Source organism: Carcharodon carcharias, chromosome 5, assembly GCF_017639515.1.
Source record: "Carcharodon carcharias isolate sCarCar2 chromosome 5, sCarCar2.pri, whole genome shotgun sequence".
Classification (NCBI taxonomy): domain Eukaryota; kingdom Metazoa; phylum Chordata; class Chondrichthyes; order Lamniformes; family Lamnidae; genus Carcharodon; species Carcharodon carcharias.
Genome location: NC_054471.1, coordinates 26,641,974 through 26,667,263, shown reverse-complemented (window position 1 = coordinate 26,667,263; position 25,290 = coordinate 26,641,974). Strand labels below are relative to the sequence as shown.

At 52.0% G+C, this 25,290-nt stretch overlaps 1 protein-coding gene across 2 annotated transcripts in view; it reads left to right on the top strand.

Annotated features, from left to right (window-relative positions):
• Positions 1–25,290, top strand: part of parp1 (poly (ADP-ribose) polymerase 1) — a 66,631-nt gene that overhangs the window by 23,273 nt on the left and 18,068 nt on the right. For both annotated transcript variants that reach the window (XM_041188147.1, XM_041188148.1), the window contains exons 5-15: positions 1,748–1,841; positions 4,999–5,115; positions 6,474–6,650; positions 9,387–9,519; positions 10,611–10,751; positions 12,492–12,737; positions 14,487–14,555; positions 15,445–15,577; positions 22,417–22,612; positions 23,763–23,891; positions 24,861–24,944. In XM_041188147.1, coding sequence (XP_041044081.1) covers positions 1,748–1,841; positions 4,999–5,115; positions 6,474–6,650; positions 9,387–9,519; positions 10,611–10,751; positions 12,492–12,737; positions 14,487–14,555; positions 15,445–15,577; positions 22,417–22,612; positions 23,763–23,891; positions 24,861–24,944 — 1,519 coding nt within the window. The remainder of the gene's footprint in view (positions 1–1,747; positions 1,842–4,998; positions 5,116–6,473; positions 6,651–9,386; positions 9,520–10,610; positions 10,752–12,491; positions 12,738–14,486; positions 14,556–15,444; positions 15,578–22,416; positions 22,613–23,762; positions 23,892–24,860; positions 24,945–25,290) is intronic.

The window sequence follows — 25,290 nt, the reverse complement described above, 5'->3', positions numbered from 1 at the left end:
TTCTCACAAACATCTCCCAGTCCTGGTGAAGGATGACAGATCAGAAACATTAACTCTATTTCTCTCTCTCTCTCTCCCCCTTCCCCTACCCCGACCTAAGTTTTTCCAGCACTTTCTGTTTTAATTTCAGATTTCCAGCATCTACAGAGTTTTGCTTTGGGTTTTCCTCAACTAATGGATGTTGTGGAACTAAAATCCTTGTTTAGGAAAGACTGTAGTCTCTCCCCATCCTTCAATCCTATTCCCCATCTTGTACCCTCTGCTCTTCAGACTGGGCTCCTTTGTGAACCAGCCTCCTGCCTGCAAAAGCCACCTAGCTGCTCAATCAGGCATTCAGTCACCCACCTTTCCCCCTGTCCACCCTGCACTCCAGGATCAGCAGCTCACACCTCTCCCTGTCAGTGTTGTGAGATCGGGTTGATCAGTGTTAGAGGCTGTTGGTGAGAGGCCCTTGCTAGGGTATTTCAGAGGGTAGTTACGGGTGGCAGATTTCCTTCCTTACGCAGCATGAGTGACCCAGATGGGTTTTTACAACAGCCAGGGCTTTCAGTCTCACTTTTAGTGAGGCTGCAGCTCCAACCTCCCTTACCTGCATTGATTGTGTACCTGGACCATCTGTTCGTTGCTTGGCGCCCTCCATCTGTCCGTTCGGAGAGATGTCGTCCGTGCGAGGAGCTGTCAGCTACGTGACTTGCTGCTCTAATTGAGAGGCTCTTTTTAAAGATAGGTTTCCAGGTGAGAGGCTGCAGATGACATGAATCTGAGTTAACAGTGTCCCGTGCTCCCCCTCCCACCCGGAATAATGGCCTCACTGGAGAGCTGGGGGAAGGAGCTGATCATTAGTGAAGTGTTTTTTTTAATCAGTGGCAGTGGGCAGACTCGCCCACAGCCCTGTGTGTTTGTGTTTTGAGCATGGCCAGGAATTGACAAGATGTCATCTAGAATGAGTAGAAAATGCTTGAAAATTTAAATAGCTTGGGTCCGAGTGGAGAGACTAGATTAGATTTTATTGCCTGACCCTTTGTAACCTGTTCTGAAACATTCAGATACTGTTGTACTTGGGCTTCCTCGGCAGTGTCAACACACTCCCAGGGTCCCCCCCACCGTCTGCACTGACAGGCCCCAGTGTCCGTCCCCACCCCTGTCTACACTGACAGGCCCCAGTGTCCCGTCCCCCCGTCTGCACTGACAGGCCCCAGTGTCCCGTCCCCCCCGTCTGCACTGACAGGCCCCAGTGTCCCGTCCCCCCCGTCTGCACTGACAGGCCCCAGTGTCCCGTCCCCCCCGTCTGCACTGACAGGCCCCAGTGTCCCGTCCCCCCCGTCTGCACTGACAGGCCCCAGTGTCCCGTCCCCCCGTCTGCACTGACAGGCCCCAGTGTCCCGTCCCCACTCCCATCTTCACTGACAGGCCCCAGTGTCCCGTCCCCACCCCCGTCTGCACTGACAGGCCCCAGTGTCCCGTCCCCCGTCTGCACTGACAGGCCCCAGTGTCCCATCCCCCCGTCTGCACTGACAGGCCCTAGTGTCATCATTCCCACCTCCCCATCTCGTCCAAACCGACAGGCCCCAGTCACACTCTGTTATCCCCACACACTCCCATCCAGCGGTGATGGTGTGGTGTGCTGGGCTAGGTTGCGGGGGGAGAGGTGGTGGGGGTGTGGGGTTGGGTGGATGAGTGGGTTTGCTGGGCCCTGGGGGAACAAGGGTGTTGGGCTCCCGGTTTAACACTTCTCTTGATCCTACAGGAAAAGGAAAGGGGACGAGGTCGATGGGGAAGCAACGGCCAAAAAGAAAAAGAAGAAGGAAGAGAAAATGTCGAAGCTGGAGAAGGAGCTGAAGGTCGGGGAGAGAGTGTTTGTGTTCAGGGGTTTTGGATGGGGGTGGGGGGATTGGAATGTGAGGAGGGTGGGCGTTTAGGGTGCAAGTGGGTTGGGGAGTGTTCGTGGGCTGGGAATGGGGGTTGCAGTGTGACTGGTTGGGGGAATTGGGATGTGAATGGGGGCTTGGCATGAGCAGGGGTTTGGGGGGGGTGCGGAGTGTGTGGGGTAGATGGTGCCGGAATGTGGGAAGTGAGGGGTTGAAGTATGTGGGGTGGGCAACAGGACAGTGTGGTATCAGTAATGCTCGGGACAGGCCACTCAGCTGTCAATCTGGTATTACTATCACAAAGGGATACTCTCTCTCCCCTCTGTCTGCCTGTCATTACTGTCTCTTTACCTGTCCCTCTACCCATGTCGCTCTCTCCGTGCCTATGCCCTCTTCCCCACTTTCTGCCAATCTCCGCCTCTTCTCCCCCCTTCCTCTTTGTCCCCCTTCCTCTTTTTCCCCCTTCCTCTTTTTCCCCCCTGCCCCCTCTACCCCCACACCCACAATCCATGGTTAACTAAAAAAGTTAAAGACAGTATCAAAGTTGAACAAAATGTATATAATTGCAAAAAGATGGGTTTCAGGTCTGAAGATTAGGCAGAATGTCATTAGTAAAGTATTGGAAGGGGTCATCAACAGTGCTATCAAGCGGCACTTGCTTAGCAATAACCTGCTCACTGATGCTCAGTTTGGGTTCCGCCAGGGCCACTCAGCTCCTGACCTCATTACAGCCTTGGCTCAACCATGGACAAAAGAGCTGAACTCCCGAGGTGAGGTGAGATTGACTAACAGTCTGTGGCAATTGGGGAAAATTCTCCGTTGGTTGGAGTCATACCTAGCACAAAGGAAGATGGTTGTGGTTGTTGGAGGTCAGTTATCTCAGTTCCAGGACATCACTGCAGGAGTTCCTCAGGGTAGTGTCCTCGGCCCAACTATCTTCAGCTGCTTCATCAATGACCTTCCTTCCATCATAAGGTCAGAAGTAGGGATGGTCTCTGATGATTGCACAATGTTCAGCACCATTTATGACTCCTCAGATGCTGAAGCAGTCCATGTCCAAATGCAGCAAGACCTGGACAATATCCAGGCTTGGGCTGACAAATGGCAAGTAACATTCACACCACACAAGTGCCAGGCAATGACCATCTCCAACAAGAGAGAATCTAACCATTGCCCCTTGATGTTCAATGGCATCACCATCACTGAATCCCCCACTATCAACATCCTGGGGGTTACCATCGACCAGAAACTGAACTGGACTAGCCATATAAATACTGTGGTTACAAGAGCAGGTCAGAGACTAAGAGTCATGCAACGAGTGAGTAACCCACCACCTGACTCCCCAAAGCCTGTCCACCATCTACAAGGCACAAGTCAGGAGTGTGACAGAATAAACCCCTCTTGCCTGGATGAGTGCAGCTCCAACAGCACTCAAGAAGCTTGACACCATCCAATACAAAGCAGCCCACTTGATTGGCACCACATCCACAAACATTCACTCCCTCCACCACTAACGTACAGTAGCACCAGTGTGCACCATCTACAAGATGCACTGCAGCAATTCATCAAGGCTCCTTCTACAGCACCTTCCAAACCCACGACCACTGCCATCTAGAAGGACAAGGGCAGCAGATAGACGGAACATCACCACCTGCAAGTTCCCCTCCAAGTCACTCACTGTTGCTGGGTCAAAATCCTGGAACTCCCTAACAGCACTGTGGGTGTACCTACACCACATGGACTGCAGCGGCTCAAGAAGTTGGGTCACCACCACCTTCTCAAGGGCAGCTAGTGATGGGCAATAAATGCCCACGTCCCATGAATGAATAAAAAAAAAGGATGAAATTTTGAGAGGTGCAGGAGCAGAAAGACTTGGGTGTACATGTGCATAGATCATTGAAGGTGGCAGAACAGGTGGAGAGAGAAGTTAATAAAGCATTTGGTATCCTGGGTTTATTAAGAGGGGCATAGAGTACAAGAGCAGGGGGGTTGTGCTGAATTTATCTAAGACACTCGTTAGACCTCAGCTGGAATATTATGTACAGTTCTGGGCGCCACTTTATAGGAAGGATGTGAACACATTGGAGAGAGTGCAGAAGAGGTTTATAAGAATGGTTCCAGGGATGAGAAACTTCAGCTATGAGGATAGATTGGAGAGACGAAGGCTAAGAGGAGATTTGATAGAGATGTTCAAAGTCATGAGGGGGCTGGACAGAGTAGATAGGGAGAAGCCTTTCCCGCTCGCAAAAGGATCAAAAATGAGAGCACACAGATTTAAAGTGATTTGCAAAAGAAGTAAATGTGACTTGAGAAAAAACTTCTTCACACAACAAGTGGTTCAGTATGGATTGCACTGCCTGAAGGTGGTGAAGGCAGGTTCAAGTGAGGCATTCAAGAGGACATTAGATGATTATTTGAATAGAAACAATGTGCAAAGGTATGGGGAAAAGGCAGGGCAATGACACTAGGTCATAAAGCTCATTTGGAGAGCCAGTGCAAACATGATGGGCTAAATGGTCTCCTGTGCTGTTAAAATTCTGAGACCACATTTGTAGTATTGTGCACAGTACTGGTCTCCTTATGTAAGGACAGGTGTAAATGTGTTAGAAGCAGTCCAGGGAAGATTTACTGCACCAACACTGGGAATGGGTGGGTTGTCTTATGAGGAAAGGTTGGACAGACTCGGCTTGTATCCGCTGGAGTTTAGAAGAATAAGAGGTGACTTGATTGAAACATATAAGATCCTGAGAGGTCTTGCCAGGATGGATGTGGAGAGGATGTTTCCTCTTGTGAGAGAATCTAAAACTAAGGGTCACTGTTTAAAAATAAGAGGTCGCCCATTTAAGACAGATGAGGAGAAATTTTTTCTGAAAGCTGAGTGTCTTTGGAACTCTCTTCCTCAAAAGGTGGTGGAAGCAGAGCCTTTGAATGTTTTTAAGGCAGAGCTAGATAGATTCTTGAATAACAAGGGGGTGAAAGGTTATCGGGGGAGTCTGGGATCGAGGTTACATTCAGATCAGCCATGATCTTATTGAATGGTGGAACATGCTCGAGGGGCCGAGTGGCCTGCTCTTGCTCCTAATTCATATGTTTGTATGCTCCCTCACCCTCTGTCACTCCCTCTGTGCAGGAACAGAGCCAATTAATCTGGAGTATTAAAGATGAGTTGAAGAAGTGCTGCTCTACTAATGACCTCAGAGAGCTTCTGATCGCCAACAAGCAAGAGGTTGCCTCTGGAGAATCAGCCGTGAGTGACTTTTGTATTTCCCTTGTCTTTTGCTCAAACTAGGAATGTTCACCCAGAGAGTGATGAAAAACTGGAACTCTTTCCTCAGCCCCAATAATCTGAGCTGGTGTCAGAGTATTTGAGACTGAGATTGAATGATTTTTATTTGGGGATGTGGAGTAAAGGGGGACAAATGGAATTAAGGCACAAATCCACTATTGTCATGTTGAATGGTGGAAGAAGCTCAAGGGGCTGAATGGCTTCCTCCTGTTCCTAATTTCCTTTCCCTATATGTGATGGTAGATATGGAAAGGAGTGTGTAATGAGACTGGGAAAGGGTCTGGGGTCCTTTCTATTAAAAGTTATATTGGTCCAAACCCCTTTCACCTCATAATCCTGCCCCACTATTTTGATTGGTTCTTTCAGAAATATTCCAGTTACTTTGATTGACTGCCAGGTACAGTCTCCCCTGTTGCGATTGGCTCACCCACCTCTTGCGATTGGCTCGCCCGGCCCTGCCCCTCCTCTTGCGATTGGCTCGCCCAGCCCTGCCCCTCCTCTTGCGGTTGGCTCGCCTAGCCGTGCCCCTCCTCTTGCGGTTGGCTCGCCTAGCCGTGCCCCTCCTCTTGCGGTTGGCTCGCCTAGCCGTGCCCCTCCTCTTGCGGTTGGCTCGCCTAGCCTTGCCCCTCCTCTTGCGATTGGCTCGCCTAGCCGTGCCCCTCCTCTTGCGATTGGCTCGCCTAGCCGTGCCCCTCCTCTTGCGGTTGGCTCGCCCGGCCTTGCCCCCTCCTCTTGCGATTGGCTCACCCCCCACCCCTGCCCCTCCTCCTGCGATTGGCTCACCCACCCCTGCCCCTCCTCTTGCGATTAGCTTGCCCGGCCCTGCCCCTCCTCTTGCGATTGGCTCGCCCACCCCTGCCCCTCCTCTTGCGATTGGCTCACCCAACCCTGCTCTTCCTCTTGCGATTAGCTCGCCCAGCCCTGCCCCTCCTCTTGCAATTGGCTCACCCAGCCCTGCCCCTCCTGGATGAGGAAGGCCCAAACCCTGGCTGATCAGGCAAAATGGAAGCTGGACAACATTGCCCTTGTTGTATTTAGTAGTCTGGTGTGTCTTTACAGGTTTGCATGAGTATTGATTCCCTCAGTGCTGTGGATTCAGTAGCGGATAAATGAGAACGGAGTGGAGTGTTCATATTAGCAGCCAGGGATGACGTGGGAGCAGGGAATGACAGGCGTGTGTGTCAACCTTTATATTAATGTCATTTAGGTTGTTGCTATGGGGATGGAGCATGCTGACTGCAGGAGGTTTGAGTTCTGTCGCCCCCTCCCCTGCTGGGTCAGTCTGCTGCTCACGTCTGCTTTGCTCTGATTCTATGTAGATCCTGGATCAAGTGTCAGACGGGATGTTGTTTGGTGCACTGCTGCCCTGTGAAGAATGCAAAGGGCAGTTGGTGTTGAAAGGGGATGCCTACTGCTGCACTGGTAACATCACCGCCTGGACCAAGTGTTGTGTTAGCATCCAAACACCCAACCGCAAGGACTGGGTCATGCCGAAGGTACGTGATATCACTGCCATGATGAAAATTCCGTGTTTACAGCTTTTATTGGTTGCAATTTATTTTTGTTCCATTAGGTGTCAGCTGTAGCTCAAATGATAGCACATTGGCACCCAAGTTGTGTGTTTGAGTCCTACTGCAGGGACCTCACAGAATCTTTATAGTGCAGAAGGAGGCCATTCAGCCTATCGAGCCTGCACTGGCTCTCTGAAAAAGCATTCTACATAGTCCCAATCCCTTGTCTTATCCCTGTAACCTTGCACATTCTTTCTTTTCAGGTAGTAATCCAATTCCCTTCTGAATTCCTCAATTGAATCTGCCTCCATCACCCTTTCAGGAAGTTCGTTCCAGACTTCAACCACCTTCTGGGTGAAAAAATTTTCCTCGCAACACATTTACTCCTTTTGCCAATTATTTTGAATCTGTGCCCTCTGGTTCTTGATGTACTCGAGTGGAACAGTTTCTCACTATTTACCCTGTCCCATACCCCTCAGGATCTTGAATTCTTCTATCAAGTCTCCTCTCAGCCTTCTTTTCTCCAAGGAAAACAGTCCCAACCTCTCCAATCTATCCTCACAGCTACAGTTCTTTAACCCTGGAATCATTCTTGTGAACCTCCTCTGTACTTTCTCCCTGGTTTCCTGGACAGTATTTATCCCTCAACCAACATCACAAAAGCAGACCGTTTGGTTATTGTTAAATTGTATAGCAAGTTTCCACGAACAGCACAAATTGGCTGCTACATTTCAAAATGGCTTTATTGGCTACAATATACTTTGGGACTTATATAAATGCAAGTTCACTTCTTCTTAGTGGCGAGGGATATCAGGACTCACTTTGTGTCTGCTGGGTACCCACTTGACCAGTTGCTGCCGTTTACCCAGCTCCAACCAGGAGATGGCAGTGAAGAGTGGTGTAGTATTGGTCATCAGCCATTAGATGGCGGCGTGCTGCCATACTGGCAGCTCACTCTAGTGGTCAACAGAGAGCGGTCCAACATGGTCCCTTTGGACATGGTGCTGCACGAACCAATTACATGGTATCGTGCAAATCCCAGTAAGCCCCCGGACCTTAAGCTGGAAGAATCTTTGATGCAGAATAGCTGTGTCAGTCACTGCTGCAGCCTTTAGCTCTGCTGGAGGGTGCCAGGTCCCTGCTCACTATTAGTAAGAACTGATGGAGTGAACTAGTTGGGAAAAAGGCCACAAGTATTCATCATGCTCTCAAATCCTCCCTTTTAAGATAATTAAGTAAAAGAACCAGAAGGAGATGAGATTTTTTTATACCTAGCGAGTTGGTATGGTCTGGAATACTCTGCCTGAAAGGAGGGTGGAAGCAGATTCAATAATAACTTTGAAAAAGGAATTAGATAAATATGCAAGGGGGGAGGGGGAAATTGCAGGTCCATGGGGAAAGAGGAAATGGGGCTAGTTGGGTAACTCTTTCGAAGAGTTGACACAGGCACAATGGGCTGAATAGCCTCCTCCTGTGCTGTATTATTCTTTCCAGTTCTTATTGTTGCTGAATTTTGAAAATGCCTTTTATTTTTTTAACTGTCAATTCCAAACATTCTCACTTTCCTAGTTATAGAAGTTATTTGCCAATATCTGTTATAAGGCTATACCTCACTCATAAAAATCATGTTCTGTGTCATATTAACCTTAAATAGAAAGCATGTATATTTTTGAGGAGTGAGCAATACTGGGCACAGCTTCACAGAAAGCTTAATTTTCTGCTACCCACTCTGTTTAGACAGGGTCTTGTCTGTAGTGATAATAGCAAAGAACTGCATAAAAACAGAAAATGTTGGAAAAAACTCAGCAGCTGGTCTTCAGAGGTCATACAGACTCGAAACGTTAACTCTGTTTCTCTCTCCAGAGATGCTAACGTTTTGAGTTCGTATGACCTCTGAAGATGATCTGTTGTCAGACCTGCTGAGTTTTTCCAGCATTTTCTGTCTTTATTATCTTGTCTGTAGTGGTTAGGTTCAGCAACTGGTAAGCCAGGGAATGGAAGTCCAAATCTCACCAGGGCAGTTTCGCAATTTGAGTTTGGGGTAAAAATAAATAATTCTGGTGTCTGTGTAAGTGAAGATGAAGCTGCCAAAGATTGTCATAAAAATGCAACTGCTTGAACTGAAGTCTCAGGGCAGGAAAGATGCCACTTTTACCTGGTCTGACCAACATGTGACTGCCGACCCACGATTATGTGGTTGACTCTTCTTCAGAGAGCAGTTATGTACTAGGGATGGGTGAAAGAATGGTGGTCGCTCTCAGTCGCTGGAGATTCAGTGATGCGCACATCCCAGGAATGTTTAAGATATAAACATGCCACAGTGAGATTTGAACTTGCAACCTCTACATTGCTCACATTTACCTTTTCTTGCTGCTGCTGCTGAAGGTTTGGGTTTTTTTTTATAGTAATCAAGGTATAAAGGCCAATTTCACATTGGGCCTGTCAACTGTGGGGTCAATGTGTGGGTCTCCAATTGTTAAAATGGGATTCCCATCCAACCCCAGCCTGGCAGACCTCAAGGGGATGAGTGTCTTTGACCCTATTCCCAGAGCACAGTGGGAATGAGATGTTGCCTTTTAATTCGGGCGGGCCTTCAGTTTTCGACCTGGAGCCCTACGTTCTCTCCCAAGGCCGTCACTGCCTCCTCTATCCTTCCTTTGCCCGTCCTTCACTGTGTTTTTGCAGGATTTACCTTCATCTGCGGAATTTTGTGATTTCCAGGAATTCCACGAGATTCCCTACCTGAAGAAGTTCAAGTTCAAGAGGCAGGTCCGGATTTTCCCACCCATGCCCCCGGCTGCCAGCACTGAGAACTCTGCCTCTGCTGATGCCGGTGTTGCCTCGACACCCGTAGGTACGCAAGGCCCGGCCCGGGATCGCACTGTTTTCCGCAAGCCTGCCTTTGGCTCAATTCAAAACTGGGAGAGGATTTGGGGGGGATCTTTTGCAGTGTGCCAATGAGGAAAAACTGTAATGACATATTTCAACTGGAGGGGAGAGTTTAGAAATAATCTCTGTTTTGCAGTTGATTCAAGTGGACTGACTCCTTTCTTTAAAAGTCGGGGTCTTTCAAAAAGTAGAATCACAGCTGGTAAAGGCCGGTGTCGGGATTCTGAACAATGAGCACCTTCATTAAAATCCCCTTCCCTCCGAGATCACTGGATCTTTGAATATATTCGAGCCGGAGTTAGGTTTTTGATCTGCAGGGGACTCGAGGGTTCTGGGGGCGGTGGGGGGGTGGGGGGCGCAGGCAGGAAAGTGGAGTTTAAGGCCAAATCATGATCCTTTGGAATGGTGGACCAGGCATGAGGGGCCGAATGGCCTACTCCCACCCCTATTTTTTATGATCTTACAGCATCATGCCTGTGTGGGACAAACTCAGTGTGCCTATTCTCCTTGACCCTTGACTCCTTTGTTGATCAGAAATCTATCTAACTGTGCTTTGATTATATTCAATGACCCAGCCTCCACTGCTCTCTGGGGAAGAGAATTCCACAGGCTAATGACCGTCTGAGAGAAAAAAATTCTCCCCATCCCTGTCTTAAACGGGAGACCTCTCATTCTTAAACTGTGTCCCCTGGTTCTAGTCTCCCCCACAAGGGGAAACATCCTCCTGGAATCCACCCTATCCGGTCCCCTCAAGATCTTATATGTTTCAATAAGATCACATCTCATTCTTCTGAACTCCAATGGGTAGAGGCCCAGTGAGAGAGCACCAGTGTGGAGCTGGGACTGGGATTGGAGGGGAGCAGTCAGCACTGGGAACCTGACTGAATGCTTTGCCCTCAACCCCCCCTGAGGCCACTCGTAGGCTCCACATCAGCCCCAACCACCGTAACTAATCCGTGAATGGGCCTGAAACTTGGGTCCCAGCATCACCTGGGGGAGGAAGGGGTATTTTTTATGCCTCCTTAATGGTGTCATGTTTTTCTCCTCTCCTTGTAGGTTTACCTCTGGCGAACATGAAGGTCCTCCCCCTGGGAAAACTCGCAAAGAAAAAGGATGAATTGAAGCGCCTGGTGGAGGAGTTTGGAGGGAAGATCACAGGAACAGCCAGCAAGGCCAAGCTGTGCATCAGCTCACAAAGTATGGAATCTCTTAGTGCAGGAACAAAGCTTTTAACTGAATCACTTCAGCAGCTTTAATGTGAGGATTTTACTGAGGAGCAAGAAATTATTTCCTTTCTAACTGGATTAAAGGAAATGGATGCCCCCCCTCCATTTCTCCCCCCTCCATTTCTCCCCCCTCCATTTCTCCCCCCTCCATTTCTCCCCCCTCCATTTCTCCCCCCTCCATTTCTCCCCCCTCCATTTCTCCCCCCTCCATTTCTCCCCCCTCCATTTCTCCCCCCTCCATTTCTCCCCCCTCCATTTCTCCCCCCTCCATTTCTCCCCCCTCCATTTCTCCCCCCTCCATTTCTCCCCCCTCCATTTCTCCCCCCTCCCTCCCTCCCCCCTCTCTTCCTCCCCCCTCTCTCCCTCCCCCCTCCCTCCCCCTCTTCCCTCCCTCTCTTCCCTCCCCCTCCCTGCCCCTCTTCCCTCCCCCTCCCTGCCCCTCTTCCCTCCCCCTCCCTGCCCCTCTTCCCTCCCCCTCCCTCCCCCCTTCCCTCCCCCTCCCTCCCCCTCTTCCCTCCCCCTCTTCCCTCCTCTTCCCTCCCCCTCCCTCCCCCTCTTCCCTCCCCCTCCCTCCCCCTCTTCCCTCCCTCCCCTCTTCCCTCCCCCTCCCTCCCCCTCTTCCCTCCCCCTCCCTCCCCCTCTTCCCTCCCCCTCCCTGCCCCTCTTCCCTCCCCCTCCCTGCCCCTCTTCCCTCCCCCTCCCTGCCCCTCTTCCCTCCCCCTCCCTGCCCCTCTTCCCTCCCCCTCCCTGCCCCTCTTCCCTGCCCCTCTTCCCTGCCCCTCTTCCCTGCCCCTCTTCCCTGCCCCTCTTCCCTGCCCCTCTTCCCTGCCCCTCTTCCCTGCCCCTCTTCCCTGCCCCTCTTCCCTGCCCCTCTTCCCTGCCCCTCTTCCCTCCCCCTCTTCCCTCCCCCTCTTCCCTCCCTCCCCCTCCCTCCCCCTCTTCCCTCCCCCTCCCTCCTCCTCTTCCCTCCCCCTCCCTCCTCCTCTTCCCTCCCCCTCCCTCCCCCTCTTCCCTCCCCCTCCCTCCCCCTCTTCCCTCCCCCTCCCTCCCCCTCTTCCCTCCCCCTCCCTCCCCCTCTTCCCTCCCCCTCCCTCTTCCCTCCCCCTCCCTCTCTTCCCTCCCCTCTCCTCCCCCCCCTCCCTCTCTTCCCCCCGCCCCTCTCTTCCCCCCGCAGACTCTATCACACCCTCATGCGGCCACCATCTGGCTGCTAATTTAGGGCTGGTTTCAACCTCTACCTCACCAGGGCCACAGGTTTATTGAGGGAGATTTCAATAAGTTCCAGAGGCTCTACTGGGATTAATAATGAAGCTCATTGTTAGAATCAAGATTTAATGGCCAACCTGCCCTGGGATTGTTTGATAGGGAAAAGAGGGAGTTTCACTCTATATTAAATCTGTGCTGTACCTGTCTTGGGAGTGTTTGATGGAACAGCGTCATCAAGTGTGTTGACTGGAGAGTTAACTTCAAACAGGTGGATGGAATTGAGGTGCAGATCCCCAGGAACTAATTGAATGGCAAGACATGGCCTCCTGTCACTGTGTTCCTCTACAAAAGTGAATCAGGTCTGAGGGGCTGAATGGCCTCTTGTTATTGTGTTCCTCTATAACAGTAGAACAGGCCTGAGGGGCTGAATGGCCTGATTCTATTATCCTCTGTTGAATTTTTCCCTCTGGGCGGTTTTAACTGATTGCTGGTGATTTTCCTGCAGAGGAGTTGGACAAAATGAACAAGAAGATGGAAGAGGTGAAGGAAGCCAATGTCAGGGTGGTTTCTGAGGACTTCCTCGATGATCTTCAGTCAGGGAAGGGCCTTCCAGAGTTGCTGTCAGTCCACAAGATCTCTTCTTGGGGAGCTGAACTTGCCCCTGAGGTGGTGTCGGAGCCACCTGTCGCTGGGAAGTCCACTGGGAACAAGGTTGCGAAAAGCTCCAGTGGCAAAGTCAAGCAGGAGGAAGGTAACGGAGTTCCACATGATCGTCTGTAAGGAAAGACGCATTCATACCAGTGCCTTTCACAACCTCAGAACACCCCAAAGCTCTTACAGCCAATGAAGTACTTTTTGAAGTGCAGTCACTGTTATAATGTAGGAACTGGGGCAGCCAATTTGTGCACAACAAGCTTCCACAACCAGCAAGGAAACATATAACTAGATAACCTGTTTCACTAATATGACTAGGGATATAGATTTTAAGTACAAGTCGGCCGTGATCTATGATGGCAAGGCAGGCTCAAGGGGTTGGTTGGTTCAGGGGTAGATACTGGTTAAGATGCTGGGAATAACTCTTCATAAAGCTCCACCTGAGAGGGCAAGCGGGGCCTCGGTTTAATAACGCACCTGAAAGGCGACACTGCCCACAATGCGGCACTCGCTCAGTACTGCACTGGAGTGGGACTTGAACCCATGACCTTCTGACTCTGACGCGAGGCTGCTACCCCCTGAACCACAGCTGACACCGAGGTTGGGCTTAAGAGTTTATAAATGTTTTGCAAATAATCCTTGAGATGTAGTGCCACCAGCAAGGCTGATGTTTATTGCCCATCCCTGATTGTATTTAAGAAGATGGTGGTGAGCTGCTGCCTTGAACCCCTGCTGCTCCCTGTGGGGCAGATCCTGTCTCTCAGTTGTGATTTGTAGTGGTTTGGGGGTCGACTGAAGAAATTTCTTCAGAGCGTTGTTAAGGGTCAGCCACATTGTTCGAAAATAAACTTCAGATTCCTGGCTGAGAATTATATCCATGACTTGGATGATGGGACTGAAGTATTGGGTGCTAGATTTGCTGATGACACAAAAATAGGTAGGATATTAAGTTGTGAAGAGAACATAGAGTCTGTAAAGGGATTTAGATGGTTCAATTTTTGGCAAAAATTTGGCAGATGGAGTACAATGTTGGAAAATGTGAACTTGTCCACTTTGGCAGGAAGAATAGAAAAGCGGTATATCATTTAAATGGAGGAAGACTGCAGAGGTACAGAGGGATCTGGGTGTCCTAGTACATGAATCTCAAAAAATTAGCATGCAGTTGCAAGAAGTGATTAGGAAGGGAAATGGAATGTTGTCCTCTATTGCAAGCTGAATAGAATATAAAAGTAGTGATGTTTTTCTGCAGTTGTACTGCAGATGTGGTGTACAGTTTTGGCCTCCTTATTTAAGAAAGGATATAAATGCCTTAGGAGAAGTTCAGAGGAGATTCCTAAGACTGCTTCCTGAAATGAAGGGGTTATCCTAAAAGGAAAAGTCAGACAGGCTGGGCCTGTTTCCATTGGAGTTTAGAAGAATGAGAGATGATCTTATTGAAACATATAAGATCCTGAGGGGACTTAACAGGGTGGATGTGGAGAGGATGTTTCTCCTTGTGGGAGAGACTAGAACAAGGGGACACAGTTTAAAAATAAAGGGTTGCTCGTTTAAGACTGAAAGAGGTGTGAATCTTTAGAACTCTTTTCCCCAGAGAGCGGTGGAAGCTGGATCAATGAATATTTTTAAGGCAGAGGAGATAGATTCTTGACTAACAAGGGAGTGAAAGGTTACCAGGGGTAGGCGGGAATGTGGAGCTGAGGCCACAATCAGATCAGCCATGATCCTACTGAATGGCGGAGCAGGCTGAAGGGGCCAAAAGGCCGACTCCTGCTCTAAGCTCATATGTTTGTATTGGTAAGGATGAAACCCAGCCAGTTTTGACTCTCTCTCTCTCTCTTTCTTACAGGCACCAGCAAATCTGAAAAGAAGATGAAGCTGACGGTTAAAGGAGGAGGTGCTGTGGATCCTGACTCTGGTATGTGGAGCCTGAATATCAGCACCAACTGCAAGTGTTTCCATAGGAACATAGCAATTGCCAGATGTTAAGAAGCTGAAGGTCCATTTCACTCACCACCTATCCTCCTCTCGATACAATGATATAATAGTGGAGTTGTTGACTATACATAGTGACCAATCTCTTTCAGTTAGCCTACAACAGACACAGACATGAGGTTAGGAAAGCCCCCAGCGTTGGAGGGATTTGGGAGCCATAGTCAACTGTTCCTCCCAAGCCAGTTCCACTCACCACATGTCAGGTCTCAAATTACTTATTTTTTTAAAAAATCCTTTTACCATCTCTGCTGGCTTCCTGAGCACTAAAACTGAAACTTCGGAACAAGCATGTGAAGGACCCGTTAATCTGCTCACTCACTGAAAGGTTGGGGTTGCGAGGCGTACACTTTAGGCCTCGGCTCCAGTGACTGCTCGTAAAATCCGTCTTCAGTTCGGTCCAAGAACTAACCAGGAGCCCGGAGAGACTGGCTCTTCAAAAAAAAAATCTGCCGGTGGGGGATCTTTTCCATCCGCCTGAGGGGACAGGTGGGGCCTCGTTCAAGACAGCATCTCTGGCAGAGCAGCACTCCCTCAATGCTGCACTGGAGTTGTCAGTGTTGATTTTTGTGCTGGAGTGGGATTTCAACCTATGACCTTCTGACTCGAAGGCTAGCGTGCTACCCACTGAACCATGACTGAGAGTTTAAGCTGATGGGGGTGGTGTGGTGGAGAGCCAAGGTTGCTCAGCCTGGCAGCTTGGGAATATTAGGAGTGGAACTGGCCCTGGAGTGAGAAGGTCGATGTGGGGGAGGGGGCAAGGGTGGGGGAGTTGTGAATTGGAGGACCCCATACTCTTGTTTACTCGTTTTCAGGGCTAGAGGACTCGGCTCATGTCTTTGAGCAGGGCGGCAGAATTCTGAGCGCCACATTGGGTTTGGTCGATATCTCCCGTGGTTCAAACTCCTACTACAAGCTGCAACTGCTGGAGGACGACAACAAGAGGAGGTTGGTGCTGGGTTCAGTGTCGGCTCCAGCTTATACAAAAGGACCCTCCAACCGAGGGGGGTGCTTATGGTCAACCAGGCCTCTCTGCTGGGATACGAGTGGATCATTCCTGCTGGCCCAGCCTAGACCTCTATTAGAGAATGGAGAGGATTTTAAACCAGGTCTTTGTTGGTGAACTATATCATTGCCAACTGAGGTGTTTTAGATGAGTTTGATTGTGTGACCATCAGCAAGAAGCCTGGTCTGAAGGGGCATTTTGGGATTGAGATACCCCTGGTACCAACAGTCCATGAAACAATCTGGTGCGACACAGCACCTTTACTTACCCCATTTTCTGATGTATTCAGGGATGTGGGGAGGGTGAAGGAAGAGGGGAGAACAGTTTGTTTTGGTTTTGTTTTTCTCTGCCTTCCTCCTCAGCAATCCCCTAGTTTTCCTTGGCCTCAGTGCCTGCACTTTGTGTGAACAGGTTTCCTGGTGGTGGGCTATCTGCCATGCTCTCACTCACCCTCGCCCTCACTCTTCACTAGAGACACTGGGTGAACATGAAGTGCAGGAACACTCACTCATCGAAACCATAGGAAGTTTTCAGTATGGACGAGCCCCCTCCCCCTCTCCCTTATCTCTGCTTCCCCGTCCCCCTCTAACTCTCTGACTCCACCCTGCCTGCCTGTCTCTCCCTCTGTCTGCCTGTCTCTCCCTCTGTCTGCCTGTCTCTCCCTCTGTCTGCCTGTCTCTCCCTCTGTCTGCCTGTCTCTCCCTCTGTCTGCCTGTCTCTCCCTCTGTCTGCCTGTCTCTCCCTCTGTCTGCCTGTCTCTCCCTCTGTCTGCCTGTCTCTCCCTCTGTCTGCCTGTCTCTCCCTCTGTCTGCCTGTCTCTCCCTCTGTCTGCCTGTCTCTCCCTCTGTCTGCCTGTCTCTCCCTCTGTCTGCCTGTCTCTCCCTCTGTCTGCCTGTCTCTCCCTCTGTCTGCCTGTCTCTCCCTCTGTCTGCCTGTCTCTCCCTCTGTCTGCCTGTCTCTCCCTCTGTCTGCCTGTCTCTCCCTCTGTCTGCCTGTCTCTCCCTCTGTCTGCCTGTCTCTCCCTCTGTCTGCCTGTCTCTCCCTCTGTCTGCCTGTCTCTCCCTCCGTCTGCCTGTCTGTCTCTCCCTCCGTCTGCCTGTCTGTCTCTCCCTCCGTCTGCCTGTCTGTCTCTCCCTCCGTCTGCCTGTCTGTCTCTCCCTCCGTCTGCCTGTCTGTCTCTCCCTCCGTCTGCCTGTCTGTCTCTCCCTCCGTCTGCCTGTCTGTCTCTCCCTCCGTCTGCCTGTCTGTCTCTCCCTCCGTCTGCCTGTCTGTCTCTCCCTCCGTCTGCCTGTCTGTCTCTCCCTCCGTCTGCCTGTCTGTCTCTCCCTCCGTCTGCCTGTCTGTCTCTCCCTCCGTCTGCCTGCCTGTCTCTCCCTCCGTCTGCCTGCCTGTCTCTCCCTCCGTCTGCCTGCCTGTCTCTCCCTCCGTCTGCCTGCCTGTCTCTCCCTCCGTCTGCCTGCCTGTCTCTCCCTCCGTCTGCCTGCCTGTCTCTCCCTCCGTCTGCCTGCCTGTCTCTCCCTCCGTCTGCCTGCCTGTCTCTCCCTCCGTCTGCCTGCCTGTCTCTCCCTCCGTCTGCCTGCCTGTCTCTCCCTCCGTCTGCCTGCCTGTCTCTCCCTCCGTCTGCCTGCCTGTCTCTCCCTCCGTCTGCCTGCCTGTCTCTCCCTCCGTCTGCCTGCCTGTCTCTCCCTCCGTCTGCCTGCCTGTCTCTCCCTCCGTCTGCCTGCCTGTCTCTCCCTCCGTCTGCCTGCCTGTCTCTCCCTCCGTCTGCCTGCCTGTCTCTCCCTCCGTCTGCCTGCCTGTCTCTCCCTCCGTCTGCCTGCCTGTCTCTCCCTCCGTCTGCCTGCCTGTCTCTCCCTCCGTCTGCCTGCCTGTCTCTCCCTCCGTCTGCCTGCCTGTCTCTCCCTCCGTCTGCCTGCCTGTCTCTCCCTCCGTCTGCCTGCCTGTCTCTCCCTCCGTCTGCCTGCCTGTCTCTCCCTCCGTCTGCCTGCCTGTCTCTCCCTCCGTCTGCCTGCCTGTCTCTCCCTCCGTCTGCCTGCCTGTCTCTCCCTCCGTCTGCCTGCCTGTCTCTCCCTCCGTCTGCCTGCCTGTCTCTCCCTCCGTCTGCCTGCCTGTCTCTCCCTCCGTCTGCCTGCCTGTCTCTCCCTCCGTCTGCCTGCCTGTCTCTCCCTCCGTCTGCCTGCCTGTCTCTCCCTCCGTCTGCCTGCCTGTCTCTCCCTCCGTCTGCCTGCCTGTCTCTCCCTCCGTCTGCCTGCCTGTCTCTCCCTCCGTCTGCCTGCCTGTCTCTCCCTCCGTCTGCCTGCCTGTCTCTCCCTCCGTCTGCCTGCCTGTCTCTCCCTCCGTCTGCCTGCCTGTCTCTCCCTCCGTCTGCCTGCCTGTCTCTCCCTCCGTCTGCCTGCCTGTCTCTCCCTCCGTCTGCCTGCCTGTCTCTCCCTCCGTCTGCCTGCCTGTCTCTCCCTCCGTCTGCCTGCCTGTCTCTCCCTCCGTCTGCCTGCCTGTCTCTCCCTCCGTCTGCCTGCCTGTCTCTCCCTCCGTCTGCCTGCCTGTCTCTCCCTCCGTCTGCCTGCCTGTCTCTCCCTCCGTCTGCCTGCCTGTCTCTCCCTCCGTCTGCCTGCCTGTCTCTCCCTCCGTCTGCCTGCCTGTCTCTCCCTCCGTCTGCCTGCCTGTCTCTCCCTCCGTCTGCCTGCCTGCCTGTCTCTCCCTCCGTCTGCCTGCCTGTCTCTCTCTCCCTCTGCCTGCCTGTCTCTCTCTCCCTCTGCCTGCCTGTCTCTCTCTCCCTCTGCCTGCCTGTCTCTCTCTCCCTCTGCCTGCCTGTCTCTCTCTCCCTCTGCCTGCCTGTCTCTCTCTCCCTCTGCCTGCCTGTCTCTCTCTCCCTCTGCCTGCCTGTCTCTCTCTCCCTCTGCCTGCCTGTCTCTCTCTCCCTCTGCCTGCCTGTCTCTCTCTCCCTCTGCCTGCCTGTCTCTCTCTCCCTCTGTCTGCCTGTCTCTCTCTCCCTCTGTCTGCCTGTCTCTCTCTCCCTCTGTCTGCCTGTCTCTCTCTCCCTCTGTCTGCCTGTCTCTCTCTCCCTCTGTCTGCCTGTCTCTCTCTCCCTCTGTCTGCCTGTCTCTCTCTCCCTCTGTCTGCCTGTCTCTCTCTCCCTCTGTCTGCCTGTCTCTCTCTCCCTCTGTCTGCCTGTCTCTCTCTCCCTCTGTCTGCCTGTCTCTCTCTCCCTCTGTCTGCCTGTCTCTCTCTCCCTCTGTCTGCCTGTCTCTCTCTCCCTCTGTCTGCCTGTCTCTCTCTCCCTCTGTCTGCCTGTCTCTCTCTCCCTCTGTCTGCCTGTCTCTCTCTCCCTCTGTCTGCCTGTCTCTCTCTCCCTCTGTCTGCCTGTCTCTCTCTCCCTCTGTCTGCCTGTCTCTCTCTCCCTCTGTCTGCCTGTCTCTCTCTCCCTCTGTCTGCCTGTCTCTCTCTCCCTCTGTCTGCCTGTCTCTCTCTCCCTCTGTCTGCCTGTCTCTCTCTCTCCCTCTGTCTGCCTGTCTCTCTCTCCCTCTGTCTGCCTGTCTCTCTCTCCCTCTGTCTGCCTGTCTCTCTCTCCCTCTGTCTGCCTGTCTCTCTCTCCCTCTGTCTGCCTGTCTCTCTCTCCCTCTGTCTGCCTGTCTCTCTCTCCCTCTGTCTGCCTGTCTCTCTCTCCCTCTGTCTGCCTGTCTCTCTCTCCCTCTGTCTGCCTGTCTCTCTCTCCCTCTGTCTGCCTGTCTCTCTCTCCCTCTGTCTGCCTGTCTCTCTCTCCCTCTGTCTGCCTGTCTCTCTCTCCCTCTGTCTGCCTGTCTCTCTCTCCCTCTGTCTGCCTGTCTCTCTCTCCCTCTGTCTGCCTGTCTCTCTCTCCCTCTGTCTGCCTGTCTCTCTCTCCCTCTGTCTGCCTGTCTCTCTCTCCCTCTGTCTGCCTGTCTCTCTCTCCCTCTGTCTGCCTGTCTCTCTCTCCCTCTGTCTGCCTGTCTCTCTCTCCCTCTGTCTGCCTGTCTCTCTCTCCCTCTGTCTGCCTGTCTCTCTCTCCCTCTGTCTGCCTGTCTCTCTCTCCCTCTGTCTGCCTGTCTCTCTCTCCCTCTGTCTGCCTGTCTCTCTCTCCCTCTGTCTGCCTGTCTCTCTCTCCCTCTGTCTGCCTGTCTCTCTCTCCCTCTGTCTGCCTGTCTCTCTCTCCCTCTGTCTGCCTGTCTCTCTCTCCCTCTGTCTGCCTGTCTCTCTCTCCCTCTGTCTGCCTGTCTCTCTCTCCCTCTGTCTGCCTGTCTCTCTCTCCCTCTGTCTGCCTGTCTCTCTCTCCCTCTGTCTGCCTGTCTCTCTCTCCCTCTGTCTGCCTGTCTCTCTCTCCCTCTGTCTGCCTGTCTCTCTCTCCCTCTGTCTGCCTGTCTCTCTCTCCCTCTGTCTGCCTGTCTCTCTCTCCCTCTGTCTGCCTGTCTCTCTCTCCCTCTGTCTGCCTGTCTCTCTCTCCCTCTGTCTGCCTGTCTCTCTCTCCCTCTGTCTGCCTGTCTCTCTCTCCCTCTGTCTGCCTGTCTCTCTCTCCCTCTGTCTGCCTGTCTCTCTCTCCCTCTGTCTGCCTGTCTCTCTCTCCCTCTGTCTGCCTGTCTCTCTCTCCCTCTGTCTGCCTGTCTCTCTCTCCCTCTGTCTGCCTGTCTCTCTCTCCCTCTGTCTGCCTGTCTCTCTCTCCCTCTGTCTGCCTGTCTCTCTCTCCCTCTGTCTGCCTGTCTCTCTCTCCCTCTGTCTGCCTGTCTCTCTCTCCCTCTGTCTGCCTGTCTCTCTCTCCCTCTGTCTGCCTGTCTCTCTCTCCCTCTGTCTGCCTGTCTCTCTCTCCCTCTGTCTGCCTGTCTCTCTCTCCCTCTGTCTGCCTGTCTCTCTCTCCCTCTGTCTGCCTGTCTCTCTCTCCCTCTGTCTGCCTGTCTCTCTCTCCCTCTGTCTGCCTGTCTCTCTCTCCCTCTGTCTGCCTGTCTCTCTCTCCCTCTGTCTGCCTGTCTCTCTCTCCCTCTGTCTGCCTGTCTCTCTCTCCCTCTGTCTGCCTGTCTCTCTCTCCCTCTGTCTGCCTGTCTCTCTCTCCCTCTGTCTGCCTGTCTCTCTCTCCCTCTGTCTGCCTGTCTCTCTCTCCCTCTGTCTGCCTGTCTCTCTCTCCCTCTGTCTGCCTGTCTCTCTCTCCCTCTGTCTGCCTGTCTCTCTCTCCCTCTGTCTGCCTGTCTCTCTCTCCCTCTGTCTGCCTGTCTCTCTCTCCCTCTGTCTGCCTGTCTCTCTCTCCCTCTGTCTGCCTGTCTCTCTCTCCCTCTGTCTGCCTGTCTCTCTCTCCCTCTGTCTGCCTGTCTCTCTCTCCCTCTGTCTGCCTGTCTCTCTCTCCCTCTGTCTGCCTGTCTCTCTCTCCCTCTGTCTGCCTGTCTCTCTCTCCCTCTGTCTGCCTGTCTCTCTCTCCCTCTGTCTGCCTGTCTCTCTCTCCCTCTGTCTGCCTGTCTCTCTCTCCCTCTGTCTGCCTGTCTCTCTCTCCCTCTGTCTGCCTGTCTCTCTCTCCCTCTGTCTGCCTGTCTCTCTCTCCCTCTGTCTGCCTGTCTCTCTCTCCCTCTGTCTGCCTGTCTCTCTCTCCCTCTGTCTGCCTGTCTCTCTCTCCCTCTGTCTGCCTGTCTCTCTCTCCCTCTGTCTGCCTGTCTCTCTCTCCCTCTGTCTGCCTGTCTCTCTCTCCCTCTGTCTGCCTGTCTCTCTCTCCCTCTGTCTGCCTGTCTCTCTCTCCCTCTGTCTGCCTGTCTCTCTCTCCCTCTGTCTGCCTGTCTCTCTCTCCCTCTGTCTGCCTGTCTCTCTCTCCCTCTGTCTGCCTGTCTCTCTCTCCCTCTGTCTGCCTGTCTCTCTCTCCCTCTGTCTGCCTGTCTCTCTCTCCCTCTGTCTGCCTGTCTCTCTCTCCCTCTGTCTGCCTGTCTCTCTCTCCCTCTGTCTGCCTGTCTCTCTCTCCCTCTGTCTGCCTGTCTCTCTCTCCCTCTGTCTGCCTGTCTCTCTCTCCCTCTGTCTGCCTGTCTCTCTCTCCCTCTGTCTGCCTGTCTCTCTCTCCCTCTGTCTGCCTGTCTCTCTCTCCCTCTGTCTGCCTGTCTCTCTCTCCCTCTGTCTGCCTGTCTCTCTCTCCCTCTGTCTGCCTGTCTCTCTCTCCCTCTGTCTGCCTGTCTCTCTCTCCCTCTGTCTGCCTGTCTCTCTCTCCCTCTGCCTGCCTGTCTCTCTCTCCCTCTGCCTGCCTGTCTCTCTCTCTCTCTGCCTGCCTGTCTCTCTCTCTCTCTGTCACTCTCTCTCTCTCTCTCTCTCTGTCTGTCTGTCTCTCTCTCTCTCTCTGTCTGTCTCTCTCTCTCTCTCTCTGTCTGTCTCTCTCTCTCTCTGTCTCTCTCTCTCTCTCTGTCTCTCTCTCTCTCGCTGTCTCTCTCTCTCTCTCGCTGTCTCTCTCTCTCGCTGTCTCTCTCTCTCGCTGTCTCTCTCTCTCGCTGTCTCTCTCTCTCGCTGTCTCTCTCTCTCGCTGTCTCTCTCTCTCTTTCGCTGTCTCTCTCTCTCTTTCGCTGTCTCTCTTTCTCGCTGTCTCTCTTTCTCGCTGTCTCTCTCTCTCGCTGTCTCTCTCTCCGTCTGTCTCTCTCTCTCTCTCTGTCTCTCTCTTCCTCTACACCTCGCTCTCCCCATGTGGTGGGTGGGGGAAAGCTGGTGGGACTTCATCCTGGCAACACCAGGCATTGAGTTGGGGGATGAAACAGAAAAAGCCTCCCGGAGTCCAGTGATTACTGTGTTGACTGGAAGCTTGATTCCGCTCTCATAGGTACTGGGTCTTCAGGTCCTGGGGCCGCGTGGGGACTACCATCGGAGGCAACAAACTGGAGAAGATGTCATCCAAAGAGGAAGCTGTCGACCATTTCCTGGGGCTTTATGAGGAAAAGACAGGCAATGCCTGGCATTCCAAGAACTTCACCAAATACCCCAACAGATTCTACCCCCTGGAGATCGACTATGGCCAGGTGGGTTCCATTCCCCACCCTGGACACCCTCCCACCGCCGCGCCCCCACCCCCACCCCACCCACACCGATCGGAAAGATGATGAATAGATAGAGGTTGATTGCTCCATTGTCTCTCTAACATTGTACCAGCATGGTACTCGCCAAGCTAGATGGATCATGGTCTTTGTGCATCGAGCAATCACAATGTTCCTGCAGTTCTTGGTTGGTTAATTGATCATTGAAAGGTACAGCACAGAAGGTGGATCATTTGGCCCATCATGCCTGTGCTGGCTCTTTTGAAGCATTTGTCCACCTAGGCTCACAGCCCTGCTCTTTTCTCATAGCCTGACTACATAATCCCCTTGAAGTATTGACTCTGTTCCCATTTAAAAGTTATTCAGTCTGCTCACGCTGCCCCCTCACACTGCACATTCCAGCTCACTACGTAAAAAAACTTGTGCTCTTCCCTCTGGCCCTTTTGCCAGTTATCTTAAACCTGTGATAAAAGCAAAATACTGCAAATGCTGTAAATCTGAAACAAAAACAGAAAATGCTGGAAAAACTCAGCAGGCCTAACAGCATCTGTGGAGAAAAAGACAGAGTTAACGTTTCGAGTCCGTATGACCCCTGCCCTGATACGGACTTGAAATGTTAACCCTGTTTCTCTCTTCCCACCACTGACACACTGGCAGCAGTGTGTACCACCTACCAGATGTGCTGCAGGAACAAAACAAGGCTCCTTTGACAGTTCTTTCCAAACCCACAACCATTACCATCTAGAAGGACAAGGGCACCAGACACATGGGAACACCTCCACCTGGAAGTTCCCCTCCAAGTCACTCACCATCCTGACTTGGAAATATATCACCGTTCCTTCAGTGTCACTGGGTCAAAATCCTGGAACTCCCTCTCTAACAGCACTATGGGTGTACCTACACCACATGGACTGCAGCGGTTCAAGAAGGCAGCTCACTACCACCTTCTCAAGGATAATTAAGGATGAGCAATAAATACTGGTTTAGCCACTGACACCCATATCCCATGAATTTTTTTTAATTACCCCATTTCCTCCAAAGATTTGTGTACATACACTCCCCTCAGTCTCTGGGATGTCACTGTACTGATAATGTACCTTCAGTAACTAATGTTTCTCAGTCCCTCTGCCCATAGGATGAAGAAGCTGTGAAGAAGCTAACTGCAAATTCCAGTACCAAATCCAAGCTTGATAAGGCTGTGCAGGACCTCATCAAGACTATCTTCGATGTAGAGAGTATGAAGAAAGCCATGGTGGAGTTTGAGGTATGAAGATTTGCCGGGGGAAGGGCACAATTGGAGGTGGGGTGGGGTCGTCATGGGGTCAAGTACAGGGCGCGGAAACTGAGCTGCAGCCTGTCACGTCCTTTAATGAATAGGACGAATTCAAGCTGGCGGATTGTTGGAGCTAGACCCTTTGACAAAGTCTTAGAAATAAAAGTGTTTCATTCCAGTAGTAAACCTATTTGGGCCTGTATACTACCATTTTCTTTTAATTTGAGAATTTTGCAGCACAGGAGGCCATTCGGTCCATTGTGCCTGCGTCAGCTCATTGAAAGAGCTATCCAATTTGCCTCACTTCTGAAATAATAGCAAATCCTTACCCTGTTGCTGCTCACACTAGGTTGGAGGAGAAACTGTTGTATTATACCATGAAATATGTGGCTTAAAAGCCTTCCATAAGGACATATTTCCCATTATCAAGCTTCACTTCCTGTTGCAATTTTTGGACACACTTTTTGATATCAACATTTAATATTGAAACCAGCTGTGCACATTTTGAATGAGATTTCCCTATGTAAACAGGCCCTGGTCACGCTGTATTCACTGGGTGGTGCTGTGGCTCCAGTTTTATCCTCTGGCCCTGAAGGGAGCAATGCCACTGGGGATCTCCTAGGATTGGGTATTATTCTGCTGTGCAGCTGGGTGTGTCTACAAGTTGTAATTATTGTACCTTCCTGGGTCACTCAGGCTAATTGCTTGTTGGCTAATACTTGGGTATATAGAGGACGGGACTCAAAGATAATCTGCAAATGTTTCCTTTCGTTGGGCAAGTTGCACTGTAGATTCAAAGTAATGGGCTTTCTTCTGTGATACGTGAAGATATATGAACACTTCTATATACAAAATACATTTTCTGTATGTATCTGGCTGTAGTGGAAGGGCTGTAATTCATGCTTCCCTGGGACCATCTGGTATTTAATGCCATCAATTGCTATGTCTCTTTCCCAACAGATCGATCTTCAGAAGATGCCCCTGGGCAAACTGAGCAAGAGACAGATCCAGAGTGCCTATGCCATTCTCAGTGAGGTTCAGCAGGTAGGACTGCAGCTGTCTCTCCTTATGGTAGCCTAGTGGTTAGGGGAATTCGATAGCAGTGCTCAGAGGCTGTGAATTCAAATCCCACCACGGTGAGTTGTGAAAGCGAACTTGCCAAAAAAAATCAGATCGCCGTGGGACTGGCAACAGAGTCGATATTGTCCGTGCGACTCCAGTACATCGTCCAGGTCTGTGCGTTGCAATAGTGCATTGGGCAGTGCTTCTCCCTGGCCTTTGTGACTCAGTACTACACTGGGAAGTATTTTCATTCACTAATTGGATAGTTCCACCAAGGAGCTAAGCCATGAGGGGAGCTGGTTATTGCCCTACTGAACCCTTCTGTAAG